The sequence below is a fragment of the Stegodyphus dumicola genome, chromosome 2 (genome assembly GCF_044657685.1).
Source record: "Stegodyphus dumicola isolate Sdum_Otavi_A_Nest chromosome 2, ASM4465768v1".
NCBI lineage: Eukaryota > Metazoa > Arthropoda > Arachnida > Araneae > Eresidae > Stegodyphus > Stegodyphus dumicola.
In genome coordinates, this window is record NC_140769.1 from 253,159,666 (window position 1) to 253,178,775 (window position 19,110).

The window sequence follows — 19,110 nt, forward strand, 5'->3', positions numbered from 1 at the left end:
CCCTTAGGCAGATAGCCCCTAGTGCGCTTTGCCATAATTAAGTAAACCAAATAAGTATTTTCTCTTATCATATCAGTGTACAGTTTTCTTACTAAGATGGCTTCCAAAACTTTTTTTGTCTTATTATTATTAATGTTTCATGTGTCAAATTTATTAATTAAATATCATGTTCCTTGCGCTTACGCCACGTAAAATTCAGTCGGATAGCCATAAAATATTTCAAAACAGTATATCTTTAGAATTTTCGATGGACAGTCTCGCGCGCTGCATATCAACGTTGCCACTGTTCGCTTTCAAACTGTTGCGTTTTGTGTAATGAAGTTTTACAAAATATGAATTATTAAGATTAGAAATTCAAAATTTGGACTCTCAGGTGCTCATGTTCGAGTGGAGGACCATGTTATTCAAAATTTGTTGGTCTTACGTATCGTCATGTTTTTACAGTGCAAAGAACATACATACATACATGAAGATTCTTCATTATTTAATTTAATTCAAAAATAATGAAAGGCGATACTACTTGGTGGCAGCAATTTGAAAAGTGGTTCGCACTTTATAGTGGACGATGCAAAATCCCGTTTCGAGATTATAGTTCATTCCAGTAAACACCCGTCAAACACCACCTTAAACAGGTAACAGAATCTACACCAGGTAGAACGTACCAATTTCACATGTGTACTGAACAGCTGATCAGTGCATCAAATGCAATAATTCATCAAAGTACATGCTAAAGTAGCGCACCCATGAACAGCTAAAATCTGAACATTGAACTTGGACCAAATGGAACACTACCTATCTAATTACCGCAGTACAACATTCAATACATAACTCAAATGTAACACCCTAGGTATCATAAAGCATATGCTATGCCAAAACCAACAAGCTCTATTATGAACATAACCTCTTGCATTGTAAATAATCTGTAATAGTATGATAATGTTATGTCGTATGAACATAACTTTTTGCATTGTAAATAATCTGTAATAGTATGATAATGCTATGTCCTATGTGAAGTATGTTGTAACAGTATGTTGGGCTATGTCCTATACGTTGTTAGTGCTATGTCCTATGTTTACTGTAATCAGGTCCCCTGTGGAAATGGGCTGTGCCAAAACCAACAAGCTCTGTAATGAACATAACTTCTTGCACTGTAAATAATCTGTAACCATATATTAATGCTATGTCCTATGTGTCGAAGTATGTTGTAACATTATGATGTTCAATGTCTTATTTGTTGTTAATACTATGTCCTATGTGTCGAAGTATGTTGTAACATTATGATGTTCAATGTCTTATTTGTTGTTAATACTATGTCCTATGTATACCGTAATCAGGTCCCCTGTGGAAGGGGCGGCACGCTAAAGAGGTAGTGCATGGGGGCTATACCATTTTTGTAAATGGCGATTGCGTGGTGCCCCCTGTACTTGTTCCTGTCCTGTCCTGTCCAGTAAACACCATTTTGAGCTAAAATAAGAGAAGGTATAAAAAAAGAGAGAAAAACCATTACCACAGTAAAAGCCCTTTTATGAAAGGCCCTAATTTATTTGCGAGATTCCTTTGCCAGTATTTTAATTTATATTTCATAGGCAAAAAGTTTCTTTTTTTTTTTTTCTAATGGTGAGTTCTAGTATATTTTCATAGGTGTTACCAGTGCTAAGGCCAGAAGCGGCAGTCTCTTTATTATACAGACCCCGTTACCTCTTACGAAGGTACGGACGAATTACATCCATGCTTTCTCCGGGACTCGAACCCAGGTCCTTTTGCACGGAAATCAATCAGAATCGCTAACCACTTTCCTGTCTTGGCGGCCGGATCATAAAGAAAAATCATTTAAAAATTTTTATTGCCGTACAAGTTCTTTTGCGAGCATGATAATGTTAAAAACTATCGATAGAACCAGACTATATCTCCAATATTCTGCCCATTGAGTCTATATGGAAAGGGGGGAGAAATGTATATTACGGACGACGTAATTAATTAGGACATTTAAAGATCTACTTTCTTCTTTTTAAAGTGTTCAATAAGGAAATAAGACTTTTCAAACAGCTAATTCTTCGTATTTGCTTTCTTTATTTGTAGACTGGAGACCACTTACATCCGTTAGCAGCACTATTATGTGGCTTTTTATATTCATTTGTCTCATAGGCATTAATCCTCTCGAATGGAAACTCCTTCCTCGACGTTTCATGTTGCCACATGTACATGTAAGTAATTATTAGCATTTTTTCCCTATTATTAAGAAACTTTTTTTTTTTTTTTTTTTTTGAGAAAAGCATCAACTGATAACAACTATTTTTTATTATATCTTCGAATTCAGAGTTGAATAAATCTCCTCTTTCAGTTTTCTTCTAATACAGAATTTCGAACAGCATTTTAAAACATAGAAAGAAAGAATCTGTTTTATAAAATTCCACAGTTTCGGCACAGATTTCCACTATATTGGAGTTTAAGTTATTTCTCATTTATAATTATTCTTTAAATATATTATGAATTTTTAATCACAATCAAGTACTTCAAGTTAAAAATTTAGTAAGGTTTTTTTTAAGTATATTTTTAAATACAGTGTAGTTATATATTCATAAATAAAAAGATTATAAGGTCTCGTTTCAGTGTTTTAAACAGTTATTTTATGTTCTTTCCTATCACCCACATTTCCACTTTCCTGCCAGAATGTAAATTTCTACCTCGCGTGGTATTCAAATGAGGTAAGGGGGAAAAACATTTAAAGGAAGGTTTTAAAGAGTATAATTAGAGTGTATTCTGCTTGCCGAAGCTCATGGTGCTAATGTGATTCTGTGACGTTGCGTTATTTTCGCCACTAGGCTTGTTACGTCGACTTTAGGTCACTGCTGAGCCGAATAACAAACTTAAATTTTTCATGTCTCGAAAGTGCGACTTAGGCTATGTATTAAATTTGCATATAATATTGTTCTAATATAGGTATTTTTTGACACTGTTCTAATATAGGTATTTTTTGACACTGTTCTAATATAGGTATTTTTGACACTGTTCTAATATAGGTATTTTTGACACTGTTCTGATATAGGTATTTTTGACACTGTTCTAATATAGGTATTTTTTGACACTGTTCTAATATAGGTATTTTTGACACTGTTCTGATATAGGTATTTTTGACACTGTTCTAATATAGGTATTTTTGACACTGTTCTAATATAGGTATTTTTGACACTACTCTAATATAGGTATTTTTGACACTGTTCTAATATAGGTATTTTTTGACACTGTTCTAATACAGGTATTTTTTGACACTGTTCCAATATAGGTATTTTTGACACTGTTCTAATATAGGTATTTTTTGACACTGTTCTAATATAGGTATTTTTTGACACTGTTCTAATATAGGTATTTTTGACACTGTTCTAATATAGGTATTTTTGACACTACTCTAATATAGGTATTTTTTGACACTGTTCTAATATAGGTATTTTTTGACACTGTTCCAATATAGGTATTTTTTGACACTGTTCTAATATAGGTATTTTTGACACTGTTCTAATATAGGTATTTTTGACACTGTTCTAATATAGGTATTTTTGACACTACTCTAATATAGGTATTTTTTGACACTGTTCTAATACAGGTATTTTTTGACACTGTTCCAATATAGGTATTTTTTGACACTGTTCTAATATAGGTATTTTTGACACTGTTCTAATATAGGTATTTTTTGACACTGTTCTAATATAGGTATTTTTTGACACAAAATCGGACATTTTCCGAAATGACCTGCCAGTTTTTTTTCCATATTTCGATTCTACGACTCAAATAATGCCGAAGTGCCAAGTTTTGTAAAACTCGCAGACGTAATTTTTGAAAAATTCGCTCTCAGAATTTTAGCTCTTTAATGTTAATTGAATTTAATATATATTTATTAATATTTCTTTTTTTATTAAACTTACTTGATTCCTTGTTCCAGAATTCGAAATTGAAGCTTAATCCAAATACAATTCGCACATTTTTTAGGATTTATTTTTTAATTTTTGTATTTTAAAATATTTTTTATAAATTTTTCGAAAACGGTGTTGTATTATAAACGTATAAAATTTTTAACATAATTTTAAAGTAGATGCATTTCTAGGCACACCTGCAAAAATTAGAGTTCTTTATTCAAAATTTTCTAAGATATACACGAATTTACATATTGAAGCGTTTTGAAATTTCACATCTTTTTTTTTTTTTTTTTTTTTTTGTTTTTTTTTTTGTTTTTAGCATAACGCCAAATGCGGTTTACGCACTTTGTTAATATTAATTGAAAGTATAAACGATGACCTTTTCTTCTCCACTCGTCTGCAATGAAAGAGAGGAATAGAAAATAATTTGCTATAAATTAAGAAGTTTGCCAAGTAAATTATTCCTGGCTCAAACTGAAAAAAAGTCCGCCAAGATAATTTTTTTTTAATTTCTCCGTAAATTCGGCAGTTCTATATCTTCCGTTCTACTGGACCGACTGACGAAATTCAAATTGCATTTTTCATGTCTCGAAAGCGCGACTTAGGATATAGAAAGAACGCATTATGATATTTTAAACGTTTGATTCCTTTTGCATAATTTTCCGATATTACATACAAAATAATCTTGCCAAAAATAGTTTTGATGTCGAAATTTAAAAACTACGCAATAAAGGTTTAAATCAAAGCAATTTTAAAAATGTTGTTTTCTATTAATCCTTTTTTACTAAAGATTTTCAATGAGAAATTTACCCGTAACTTGTCATCTTATACGAATGTTGCTATTTATATTTCTGGCCTTGGCAACAGTTAAGTCTTGCAACGAGACCACAGATGATTCCAATCGCTAGTTTGATATTTTTAACCACAACTTCTTCAGAATATTTTGACATTTTAGCGTGATTTGTGTCGTTTACAGTAAACTGATACTTCATCTCGGGCAAAAATTGGAATTGACGCTTGAACATTTTCGTGCGATTATGTTTCATAACTTTCGACGTGGATTACCAAGTAAGAATGCTTCGAAGAACGTAATTCTTTATACAGTGATATAGCATTGTAAAAAAACTGGTATAACGAATTCAATCGTGGTCGACGTTCGCTCCAGAACGAATTCCGTGAAAGTCGTCCAAAATCGATTGTTGTGCCAGAAAATATCGATACTCTGCGTGAACTGATAAAGCAAGATCGTCATGTGACATACTGTGAGATTGAGACCTCTTTGGGTATTTGTATGACAAGCATCAATGAGATATTACTTGGGCATTTGGCCGTAAAAAAGATTTGTTTGTATTGGATCCCACATAATCTGACAAACACTGAAAAGTAGGCTCGTGTCGATTGGTGCAAGGAAATGTTGGCAAAATACGTTCAAGATGCATCAAAGGTTGTGTATAACATCTACACAGGTGACGGAAACCAACCCGGCTTACACCGGTTTGAACTCAAATCATGTTATTATTTAAAAGTCGAACAGACTTTCTATTAGAGTGGTTGCACCAAAAGGAATATTAATTCAACATTGAGGTCACAAGCTTTTTATTAAATAAGAGCTTAAGTAAAATATTGTGCTGTTATCCCTATGGTAACTTGGTTATGAAATCAATTAGATTGGGTTTTTTTATGAAATAAATAAGCTTAAAATAATAATTAATTAGCTGCCCCAGCTAAACTAAAGTAAAATTCAATAGGGTCTTGTCGTCTTTCTAAATAAATATCTTTTTATATTTAAATAGATAAATTAAAGAAAGAAATTAAGATGTTAAATCTTTCATACAAGCCTTAAAAGGGAAATGATTATGCTATCTTAGCACAGGGAGGCCTGCAGCTATTGAGGACCCATTGAGCAGATTTTGCTTATAATTATTTCTATAAGAAATGTTTTTGGTAAACATTTATTTAAGTTTTTGCTAAGTTTTTAAATTTAAATAAATTAAATTAAGGGTTATTTAACAGGAAAATTAGGATTAAAAATTTACTAATTTTTCATTATTAAATTCAAAAAAAGATAGTATGATTAAAATATTTATTTATAAGGGGAAACAAAACAGCAGTCGACTGTATGGGTCTTCCAAGACGAACCCAAAGTTGTTCGCGCAAGAAGCACTTCGAAGCAAACGGTTGCCTGTTTCTTCGACATTACCGCTCATTTGGTGGTAATGGCCTCAGAGCAAACGCAGAGCTGTCAACTTCGAATGGTACATGACCATTTGGTTGCCAAAAGGCGTCAGAGAAATTAGAAAAAAGCAGAAAAAGAAGCCAATCATTCATTATGACAGTGTGAGCTTTCACACATCGGCTCAAACAAGGAAATTTTTGACTGTCCGAAACATCGAATTGATGGGGCACCCGCCGTACAGCCCTGATTTGGAACACAGTGACTTTTTTATTCCGGAAAATCAAAAATAAATTACGCGGTCAGCGATCTGCGACGCCCGAAGAAGCGGCTGATGCATTCAAAAGCATGTTTTGGAGTTACCTCTATCGGAGTGGGAAAAGTGCCCCGAAAATTGGTTCAGACGCATGTAAAAGTGTATTGATCTTCATGAAAACTATTTTGAAAAACAATAAAACCAATTACGATCATAAACATCTGTTTTTCAATATTAGGCTAGAAATAAAAATAGCAACCCTCGTATTTCAACAAGCGTTTTGAAAACATTCAACACTGGTAACTTAATTCATGGTTCGATTCCTAAAGAACTCAGATGTTTCTGTGGTTTCTTCCATGTATAATATAAATAAGGAGATGACTGATGAAAGAACCCTTGCGTGCGAACGTATCTTAAGAAATGCAACCTATGGCTATACTGTAATTACAGACTTCATTCTATTTTTAAAGACTTACCTCCAAATATTGCCACATTTTAATCATAATTTTTATCCATTCTCACCGATTCTGTTATCACTTTCGCATGCTATTATCTATATTAAAAGGCATAACCACATTAGCTTCTTGTTAAGTTTATAAAATTATGTTCTTTATAGGCGAGAAAATTTTACAAAATGTCATTTTTTGAGCATAAAGATCTCTGTAAAGAAGAGGTAAAAATAGCTTTTCTTTGTTATTTATTGTTTTTAATTTTGGTTAAAGCAACCAGTAATGTTGAAATTTAAAATTTCGTATTCATAATATACTGCATTAATTATTTGACAATGTACGCTTAGAAGAGTAAATATTGCAACTGTGGTATTTAACGAAAGATCTGATTATTCTTCATCTTATTAGTCCTAAAGTTTTTGATGTATGGGAAATACAGACGTATACCCAGAAATTCAAATGACAACACTGATATTTCAAATTCTTTAACGGCATTTTGAAATACATTCATTAAAAGTAATTACAGCGAATTTGGAATTTGGAAATGTTCGTAAATATTTCAATTTTATTGATCAAATACCATTATAAATAACCTATATAGAAGATATAAAATTTTTGGGTGTTATCATTGACAATAAATTGAATTCCGTCAAACATTTTAAAGAACTGCAAAGGCGAATAGATCAGATTTTATTGTACTATAAAAGGACTTTTTCAGCTGACGTCTTAGCAACGAAATCCTCCACCCTGGGGTTAATCTACCAGAATGTTATTTTGCCAATGATCATGTACGGCATAGGCGCTTGGGGACTTAGAGCAGGGAAGCTTGTCAGGTTGAGACTTAAGCTTGATAGCATACAGAGAGCGTGGGCTTTAGCGGTCACAAGATGCTTTAGGACAGTCCCTACCGAGGCTGTGTTTGTCTTGGCCGGATGGCCGGCCCTTTAAATTCTCTACGAATTCTTTCTGGACAAATTCTTATTACGTACCAACCGAACTGATTTTAAAATATATAATGATTATATTGTGACAAAGTATGTTTTTGAGCGTTATAATATTCAACTTTTGCACCCCTCTAAAAGAATTGGCTTTTCTTATGACAAAGAAATTGTTGATTCTAGTGCATACGATATACCGGGTGGCCATAATTAAACTGACAGTGCTCACAGTGTTCTGTAGCGCGATCTATTTGCGAGAATGACGCCACATTTTGTAAGAAGATTAAACAAGACGGGGAACGAAGGAATCCGGGAAAAAAATTAGTTCCAAAAGTCACCGCTAGGGGAATATTTGGCGCTGTGTAATAGAAAATAGAGTGTTAACAAATGCAAATTAATATGGAATAAAATTACCTTTTATTATGGATATGCCTTACAGTACGGTTTGGAAAATCTTACGAAAGTTTATCAACTTCTATCCGTTCAAGATCAGCCGTGTACAGGAGTTACTGTACCCCGACCATGATAAGCGATTGACTTTTGCTCTCACCTTTCTTGCCAGAATGGAGGTGGATGATACTTGGCCGTGGAAAATCGAATGGGGAGACGAGGCCCACTTTTACCTGAATGGAACTGTGAATACCCAGAACTGCAGAATTTGGGATGACAAATCACCACATGCAGTCACAGCAATTCCCTTACATTCATCAAAGGTAACTGTTTGGTGTGGGTTCACAGCGGAATTTATCGTAGGTCCATTCTTCTATGAGAACATTACCCCGACAGGACCGGAAACCTGTTCTGTTACCGGAGAGAAATATCGCCACATGTTGAACAGCTTTGTCATTCCGGCACTTCAGCAAAGACAATGTCTGGGGGAAATCATTTTCATGCAAGATGAAGCCTCTCCACACGTTGCAATATGTGGTCCTTAACAACGGCAGCCATCTTGAACCTCATTTGAATGCAAAATAAAAGGTAATTTCCGTATTGATTTGCATTTGTTAACACTCTATTTTCTATTACACAGCGCCAAATAATCCCCTAGCGGTGACTTTTGGAACTAATTTTTTTTCTTGGAATCCTTCGTCCCCTGTCTTGTTTTATTTTCCTACAAAATTTGGCGTCATTCTCGCAAATAGATCGCTCTACAGAACACTGTGAGCACTGTCAGTTTAATTATGGTCACCCGTTATATACAGAAGGGTCTGGGATTGAGGGGAGAATTGGAGCAGCATTTGTTGTATATTATTTTGGTGTCGAAATCGACTATATGAAATTTATATTAAATAACCATAACTATGTCATTCAGGTAGAGTGCGAGGCTCTATATCAAGCCTTAATTTGGATTAACAGATGCGTTGCCTTTCAAAATGCGATAAATATACAGATTGTTTATCGTTGCTTCAGTCTCTATCCCGCCCAGACAATGCCAATCCCATCATCTTGAAAATTAAAAACTATTTACAAACTTTGAACGGGTATTTATATGTAAAACTTCACTGGATCAAAGCTCATGTGGGGCATATTGGAAACAAGAGGGCCGACTGTCTGGCCAAGGAGGCAGCCTCCGATATGGATATCCCCTTTATTGAAATTGCAGGATCTAAACAGATGCCCCTCACACACATGAAGAAATTTTACATTGACAAATGGAAAATCCTATGGAAAAATTCAACAAAAAATAAAGGATACATGAAAATTATCAGAATTTCTCTAACAAAATGGCTATTTTTAACAATACTGATTTAAACCAAATCTTTACTGGTCATGAGAGATTTCCCTATTATTTTAAGAGATTCAACTTACAAAATAATGAACTTTGTGCTTCTTGTAATGCAATTGGAGACGCAAAACATTTTGTGGAGGACTGTCCTATTTTCGCCGATCAGAGAAAGCTTTACAAAATTGATAATGCTATATATAATGATAATTTTAATATCAGGGCTTTTATAGCTCTTGCACAAGATGTCCTTGAATTTATTAATGCAAATCGACGCGTAATTGGAATTCTGATCTGATGTTGTCCTTTGTGTTAATTTTCGTTTGTATGTTCGTGAGTGCTTGTTATATGTTTCTTCCTATTTTTATTTTATATTTGAGTATTATTTTTATTTTATTTATATTTTTTATTATGTATTATTTATTTTGTATCTGATGTTCTTTTGGGGTCACTCTTTTTTTTTTTTCTTGACCATGAGGCCACTTCATGGCCAGGTGGGTCTGAGTGTACCCCCAATGTATTACAATGTGTTACCATTATAAATACCAAGTACCAGCTGCCCTGGGGAATAGTCATTCAACAGAGAATGTACTAGATTCAAGGAAAGTTGTATTGAGACACATGAAGGATGACATATGGAATACATAGAAAAGGCAATGCGAATCTTCCGAAAGAAATTCAAATTATCTAAGAATATTAAAAATTGATAAAAAATTAGTTTTATGAATAACATCGATATTAATGGGATTACTACAAATCACGGAAGATTCCCTGCCTGTCTCAAGAGACTTAACCTCCAGGGTAGCGATTTATGCATAGCTTGCAGAAGACATGGTGACGCAAAACATTTTGCAGAAGAATGTGTCCTGAAGGAGGGTGTAAGGGTTAAATATCCAAGGATCAATATTCTAAATCTATATAACAAACAAAGAACTTTGGATAAAATAGCTAAAGAAATAATGATGATTGTTAATAAAAACAAAGAATCTATTGGAATAATGAATTGAAGAATTATTCCTTAACTCAAGAGTTCTTAAGAATTTGGGATTTTCAAAATGTCCAGGATATGGAATATGAATATACAACGGATCACAGCTTTTATGTTATATGTCTTATTATGTAGGTTTTCCTTAATAACCAGTTATTTTTAATTTTTCTTTTGTTCGTTTTTTTTTTTTTTTTTTTTTTTTTTTTTGTGTGTGTGTGTGTGTGTGTGTGTGTCTGTGTGTGTGTGTGCGTGTGTGATTGTCTGGGCAGCTTGTAACCATCATACTTGTTTATTTGGTTTTACATTTTTCTAACTTTTTTGTTACTTGGAACTCAGGTCTGGTTTCTCGTATGACTTAGTTTAAATTATAAATCGTGTTCAAAGTTTAAATGGTTCTTTAGCGGACCATTTAAACTTTGAACACGGTCGGACCGCTGGCTCGTTATTTATTGGTTAGACGGGCCAGGGGGGGGCTATGGGGGCTTCGCCTACATTCTCACCATTATAAACAGCTACGGTAATTCATAAAACCATTTATGTATTATAATGTTATATATCGATCAAATAACATACAATTTGTGACTGCGAATAATAATATACTTGACGTTCTTTAGCACAAAGTAGAAATATTATATAATTTTAAGTCTGCATTGTATCATAAAATAAATTAATGAAAAACAATTGTTCAATCTAAACAATCATTAAATCAATGACTAATGAGACTAAATTATAATTTTTATTGCAGATATATCAGCCTTTCGCCCTGACAAATTACATTCAACTATTCAAATGTTTGGATAAATATAAAAATCCGCTACCTCACGAAGCGGAAACGGATAAGAAAGAAACAAATGTTTAATACCCAACAGTAAACAATAATGGAAAAAAGCATAGATTGGCTAATTATTGCTAGGAAAATGAGCAGAGAGTTTGAACTTGGAATGCTACCATTAGGAGAAGACGTTGAAAGTCCTGAAATTAACTTCGGGAATAGAATTCATAAATAATTCTGAGAAAGAAATTAATTAAATTAGGATAAAAAGCTTCCGAATACCTATTTGTCAGAAGTAAAAGTTGTTCGTAATGTAAGTATTAGACAACTGCAAAAGAGAAATATGTCAACCTAACTCGAAAATGCATGAGAGTAAAAATGACTAAATGGCAATATATAAATCTGTGTTTTTTAACAATATCGGACAAAGTTCGTTTAAAGATACAGGAGGCAACAATTAAAAAATACGAAAGAAAATACAATATACCCAAAAGAAAAGTCAAAATTCTTGTTTAATCTCCTTTTACACTCAGAATCAAAAAAGCTTTCAAGTCAGTGGAGCTACTCACAGTCATAGAAAGAAAACATCAGCTGAAAACATTCGGCAAGAATGAATACAGGAAGTAGACTCAAGAATTTATGAATGCAGGAAGTAGTTAGTTATTCCAAATTTATTACACTGAAGGCTTGTATGTCAGAAATTGCATTGTGCTATATTTCTATATTAGAGAATCCCCATTTTAATAACGGAATTCATAAAAAATATTAAGAATTTAAGATTAAATTCATTAAATATCGTTATGCATTCTGATTTAATTTATTTATGTTTTTTGAAGTAAATGTTATCTAATTAAGAGTGACCAAAACTTAGACTATTTTTATCAAAATGATTTATATAACTTATAAATTAGATTTATGGAAAACAAATAAATGAATAAATAATGTTTAAAAAAAGGCGAAAAAGTTTAAGATAAAATATGAATTTAAGCTATATAAAAATTGTGACATTTTAAATTATAAATACACTATCACGCAAAATGTCGTTCATACTCTAAAATATACAAAGAAATTTTTATCGCGCCTAATTTGTATCGTATATTAAATAGCATTTTCTCAGAAATGCCAAAAAAAATGTGAGAAGCTTCATGTAATAAAATGTTCAGTATTTATTAGAAAAACAAATCTAGGTAAGTTTGGTTTAAAGTGCTTTTACTTCAATCCAAATTTATAAACATCATAACACTAATTTTTAAATATATTCACAAAGCATGCTTTTCAAAAGAATAATAACAAAGGTAAAAAGTATTGGTAAATTTATTATTTTTTAACATAATTTCTTATTTCTGAAACATTTATGCAAATTTTTTCCGAATTGCTCCAGAAAAGAGAGTTTTATATACCTTTTTTATTTCAAAACAGTCATCCTTTTATGGTTTAAAAATCTATGTGTAATGCATGTACTTTTAATATTTTAATAAACATATTATTTATTAATTAATCTAATTATTTATGTTTCCATAACAGTTATTAGGGAAAAAGTTACAAAAAAAAAAAAAAAAAAAAAAAAAAGGTCTTTGGCTAACCTTTGGAATATGGTAACAGGTAGTTTGGCGACAGTTTGGTAAAGCGATAAAGGTTACTAGGTAGGACTTTAGCAGTGGTCATGGATAAAGTCAAGAGTGTGCGCAATGCCATTTTTGTGCAATTCTGGGATGTTTTTTTAAGTGAAAATAGGTCGACGTGTACATGGTTACCGTGCATGTGCAATTCTTATGAACGCGGCAAGCAGTTTACGATTCTGCACTTTCTCCCAATTTCGCACCTAATCTTCGTCATGATTAAGCACTTTTGTTCCATAACAGTTCTAGCATAGGCGTAATTCGGATAGCAGATTGTTGGGAAAAAAAATTTTGAGTAAAAAAAATAAAAAACATGCCTTTATTTCGTGAAAACAAAATGGCGTTCAAACAAAAACTAGCAGGTTGCTGTAGCAATGTTGGTCGCCAAATTTTCGCCAAAAAATCGCCAAGTTACCATAATCCAAAGATTAACCAGGCCTTTATTTTTCTAATCCTACAATTGTTGCTCCTTTTTCATTGCTTATTTACTTTATTTTGCTATATTAATAACATTGGCTTATAAAACAATCCCAAACGTCCAACCTTACACAGTAATCCAAATCTAGATTAATAAACATGGTGGCTGTATATGCTTGTAATTGTCCATCGAGTATGTAGTAATTGTTTACGTTAGCCATTAATCCAGCGGATGTTGAAAAACAAATGCAACTCAAACGTTTTTCAGAATGTCATTTATCTTGTACTTGTTATAAAGAATATACTTGTTATTATATTATAAAACTTCAAGCGCCATTTAATTTACTCAAATGAATATTAAGATCATAAAATTTAGAATAAATTATACGAGAGCATTAATAAAATAATAGGTGAAATCAGGTGCTGGTTATTTCAGAATTCTTTTTATAAATTGTGGCTTTAAGATTAAAATGTACAATAGGATCCCAATTAAACGACGCAAACGATACTGTAGAGTAGTTGGACAACCAGGACTTTAAATCTGAATTTTGTCTACTCAGATGAAAAATCACTGTGAATTTATCTTGAAATAAATATTTAAGAGAATATGCGAAAGAGATTAAGCAACAGTTTTGAGCTTCGAAGATTAAGCTTCTTTTCTGTAGTTAATGCATGACCTTCACTAAGGCAAAAATGGTGTTGGTGATAGTGGATTTATGACTCATAAAAAAAACCTGAAAGGAAGTTAATATGCGCCAGGCACATGTTAAATCTTTCCAAGCACAAATTTAAAACCACAACAGACTTATAAAATCAAATGACGTAAAAATATTATAAATTCTGAGATGAAATATGTATACAGTTCAGATGATTTCAGATGTGAAACAAGAATAAAATCAAAAAACAGGATATACTTTAAACCAGTGTTTCTAAAACACCGGTCCGCAAGAAATATTTGCCGGTCCGCGAAATATCCAGCTATCTGTCCAACATACAAAGTGTCATTGTCCGACAACCGATATTACAACAGCACCTGCATTACAATAGCAATAGTTTACTAGTTCAGAAAATAATATGATCGATGATGAAAAATATAACAAACTGGCAACCATGTACCTAATCGCCTTTCATAAATTGCCGTGCTTACTTACTATACGTGTATACTTAGTACACCAGTTTGTGTGCCCCTGGTCTGCCTTGAATATTGCTGATTACTTGAACGCTGAATATCTATCGTAGTGTTTAAGGCGTCTTAGGTTTCGCTTTCTTGCTTACATTCTTCTGGACGCTTTTAATAACTGTTTTTAATAACTTCTGAATTTAATACTGTGCTATAACTACTATTTCTGTAACTTTAGGCAGATTAAAAATCAGTAACCAGGACGAGTAAGAAGGAAACGAAAGGCACATTACTAAATTTCGTGTAAAGAAAGGATTTTCCAAAACCAAGTACGTCGCCCGCCCCTTCGAATACAGATGAAGGTGAATATAATCCACAATCTGCCAAAAAAAGAAAACGCTTTGCAAGGCACTATATCGCAGATTATTTGAAATATGGTTTTGTCCTTTGGCCACAATCAGAAGCAAATGGTCCAAAACCTGAACGTGTTGTTTGTAGAGATGTTCTTTCCAACAGAAGCATTATTACGAGAAAAGGTTGACAAGTGGCGCTTCGGGTATGGTAGATAGGGATCCTCATTCGTTTGCCCAGGGATCGACACCGATCCGTTTTTATATGCAAGTGTTTTTGTGATTATTTTTTTGTAATATTGTGTAATTTTTCTCAAAGTTTTATTTACTTATATATGATAATTATACTCATTTGTAATAATTACAATATTTACTTATCTTTATATTTAAATATGATTGTAGGCAAATGGTAATAAGAATATTACAATTAACTTATGTAGTAATTCTTGAATACCTTGTAAATGTTTTGGTGGGAAGAGGGGGGAAAACCACCGGAACTACTCTTATATGCGCCCTCAGGTCGCCAAATTTCTCGTCCAAGCTGCCATATTACTATCTAAATTTTTTGTCTACATTTCGAACTTTAAGCCTAAAATGTCTCCAAAAACGCGGTTTTCGCACATGCAAAAACCACGTTTTAAACACACACTTTAAGCTAAAAATCCGAAACAAAAAAAAAAAAAAAAAAAAAAAAAAAAATTTAGGTAGCAAAAACGTAAAGTTTCTCACCAAAAATATTTGACAAGAATCCATGTGCACAGCGATATGTTTTAACTTAAAAAAAATCTACGAACTGCACAATCTAGGCAGCGAAAGACTCTACGAACTACGCACACCTCGTTTTAATAAATTAACATAACAACCATAAATTTCAAAGAATACCATGTACACAACATTCTGTTTAAACTTTAAAAAAAAATCTACGAATTGCACAATCTAGGCATCGCGCACAAATCGACAAAATAAACTAAATTACAAACAATTCAAATAACAACAGAAATTCATAGTAAAAAAACAATGAACATTCTACAAAATAAAAAAATAAATAAAATGCACCTACCATAATACATGCGTGAATAAAATTTCGCCAGTCACACAACGTCTGTCAACAAAAGTGCCACGATTTTTCTATATTTTATATTTATCTTTCTGTGTTTCAAAATTTCGAAAGCAACGATAAAAACTTCCTCCAAAGTTAACTTACTACCCGAAAACCACAATCCAAATCTTAAACTCCGCTGACAGCCACATACTGTCTGTCTACGAGAAGAACAGCCCCGCCACAGTGTCTGGCGGGTGGCGGTTGCTATAGCAACAGGATTAGTCTATTTCAAACAGGAGCGAACCAAGGGTTGCTTTATTGTTATTTCGTTTTTGGCGACTGTTAGCTGAGGGGAAAAAAGACTTCAAGACACCCCTACGGAAAATGGGTCAAGTCTCGTTTCTACGGCAACAGACAACTGCAGACTAACTGGTGAGAGCTTTACTTTGACAGACAGTACTTTACCTGCAAGCATTTAACTGCAAATCCACACAAGAACTATCAGAAACGCCCTTCTTCGTCTGAGTTCTCATAACAGCTCCGCATTTCGAACTCCATTTTAAAAGTCCCACAGAACTTCCAAAAATACACTTCGATCCTCATAAACACAGTCGTGAACAAAAGACTCGTTAACATCTCCAACATCGTACCTTTTAATACTAAATTTACTTTCTACACAATCTAAAATACGCGACTGAAATCTTGCCACCACGTCTCTAAGTTTCAACGTTAAAAGGGTTGCAATACACACAGCATCGTCTAGCAAACCGTCCCACAACACGGAATCCAGCCAAAAACACAGAACCGCAGAACACATATCCCCACATTTGGTGATCTTAGGGCGCATATAAGAGTAGAGCCAAACCACCGGTCCGCTAAACGTTTTAGTAAGTTTTATATTACTAAAACATCAAGTAACCACTTCAAAATCAGATCAAAGTAAATAATGAAGACTGTCTCTTTCAAGTAATGAAATAAAGGTTTCAAAAGCATTTCTTGTTTTACAAAAGCAGACAGGATGATGTTTTTCAATTAAGCCTTTTTATATGACAAAAATTGTTGTTGATTCACGTCAATTTTATCACAGCAGCGTAGTTATTATGAAGGTCTGTCTTGTCGGCACTGCTTTTTTGCTTTCGGGATAGAACTTGTTTAAGGATATTCCTTCCCCGTTTTGTTTCCATTTATGTATCGATGTCATCTGAGCACATACTCTTTTTGGTTTATCTGACCAGACTTTGGTTTCTTTAGTTTATCTTTTTTTTTTATTTCCTGGCACTTTTTTCATATGGTTACATATTTTTTTTGGCCTGCAGGAAGAATATTTTGCTTTGCTAGCTGTTTACAGTAGTTGCGATACAGTACTGCAATGCAGTATAATTAACGTATAATGCCAAACTATAATTGCAATGATTTTTGGATTGGTAATGGAGGATCTTTTTTCCCTGATTGCAAACTAGGGTTTGAGTGACGACAGTTTTGACAGATATTACAATATTATCAGAGCTCGATTGAGCATCGGAAACCAATCTTCTTGCTTTCATATGTAACATTCCTTCTTACTTTTACAGTCTACACTTCTTTCTCGGTTTCCCATTTGGGGTAGAAACGAGAGAAAGCTTTCCTTTTGCAATTTATGCACAGTTGCGCAAGCCTTTCAAGTCTCACTCTTATAATCCTCGACAGAGCAACGCGCACAAGGTTTCCTCCGAATGACATACTTAGTGGTCAAAATACTTGCACTGGAAATATCGCATCGGGTTAGGGATACAAGGTCTTACAGGACAAATTTTAAAAAATATTCAATTATCTAAAGTTTCCCAACAGCTAGCCAAAGGTAGATACAAAAGGTGGTATTCTGGTAGCTCTTCCAGAAACTTCAGGAGCGCTGAAGCCATGCTTGTTCCGATGGGTAGTTTGAAGGTGATTATTTTAATAACAGCTATGATAATTTTCTCCAAAAGTTTTGAATACAGAAGTACAATTAATATTAAATTATCTGAGATGTTCGGAGAATCAGCATACTCAGGATATTGTAACTCAAATGTAAATACTCAGGAATGTAAAATACTCAATCGTAATTTAACGTCCTGAGAATGTCTCACTTAAGTAGCTATGTCTCAGGATATGCGAAGATGTCCCGACAATGTTGATTTTCAGACGTCATGATGACTTTGCAAGTTTCACATCCTGAGGATATTCATACTGCATTTTTCGTTGTCAAACAATCTGAGGATATTTGTTTTCAATTCTACAAATTTGGTTTTCGGAATTTGTACATTTGAAAGCATGCACATTCTATAATATTCATGTGTATTTTGCTAAGAGTTGTTTGTAAATACTGAGGATATATTGGGATAATTAAGAGCTTGAGGACGTGTTTAAAAGGAAACTACTAACATATTTCGGGATGTTCTGAGAATGTGGTAAGTAGGATTTTAAATCCTAACAACATCCCATACGCTGTCGATGAGACCTGGTGGTAGAATGTCCTGAGGATATACTGGGATGTGACATTAAGCACTAATGTTGTTTAGGAGGTTAGGGGGATATACTCGTATATTTCTCAGGATATCTAGAGGATGTTTTTGTGCTATGTAGGGAGATTGCCAAATGTTACCAGTTTGGCGCCACAAATTGTCGCCAAGGCCCGTCAAGAACGTTGCTGAATGAACATCTCGGCTTCTACAAATTTCATATTTTAAACTTTCATCAATTCAAAATTTCAGAATCTAGAGCTTTATGAAAGAAACGAATACTTACAAATACAGTATGTCACAGACAAGATTAAATGAAAATACCCGCTAAAATTAGTCCATAAAATGAAACAAATAACAAATAGAAACAATACGTAGCATTATAACGATATACGGAAACGAAAATACAATTATGAACATAAATATTTCGATAAAAATTTACAACAATATGATAAACATGTGAATTCATGACATCTTTCGGTAATTTTCCACTTCGTCGATGTCAAGTCTCCAAAACTGATACAACCGATGCCTAACGGTATATCCCGGCTGGTAACCCTTTATCGCCACATTTTAAATATTTCTTTTTTATGTATATCCAATGGCTAGACAAAAAGTTACGAAGAACTAAAATCTTACAAACAGAGGTTACAAACGATAGAACTAAGAATAAAAAGACTGAAGCCAATTCTTAAGGAGCACTCTTGCCTCCTAGTGTCTCAACTCCTCCGTAAGACCACGAAGAGCCTCACATCAAAGCAGGTGGTCCCTGTCCATTTCTCCCCCAGAATTACAAAGTGGGCAAATAAGATAGGAACAGGACTATTCGCCGTGGCCATTTCGCAGTGACCATTTCTCCGTCGGGACTTTTCGCC

The 19,110-nt window shown here is 33.4% G+C and overlaps 1 protein-coding gene across 2 annotated transcripts in view; it reads left to right on the top strand.

Moving 5' to 3' along the window:
- The window catches only part of LOC146998942 (mechanosensitive cation channel Tmem63-like), a 43,400-nt gene extending 30,830 nt beyond the window's left edge, over positions 1-12,570 (top strand). The window contains exons 5-7 of one of the 2 annotated variants that reach the window (XM_085812036.1): positions 2,080-2,204; positions 6,957-7,013; positions 11,184-12,570. In XM_085812036.1, coding sequence (XP_085668162.1) covers positions 2,080-2,204; positions 6,957-7,013; positions 11,184-11,297 — 296 coding nt within the window. In that variant the 3' untranslated portion in view covers positions 11,298-12,570. The remainder of the gene's footprint in view (positions 1-2,079; positions 2,205-6,956; positions 7,014-11,183) is intronic. The other variant, XM_085812037.1, reaches the window with a different exon arrangement.
- Positions 12,571-19,110: the final 6,540 nt, after the last annotated feature.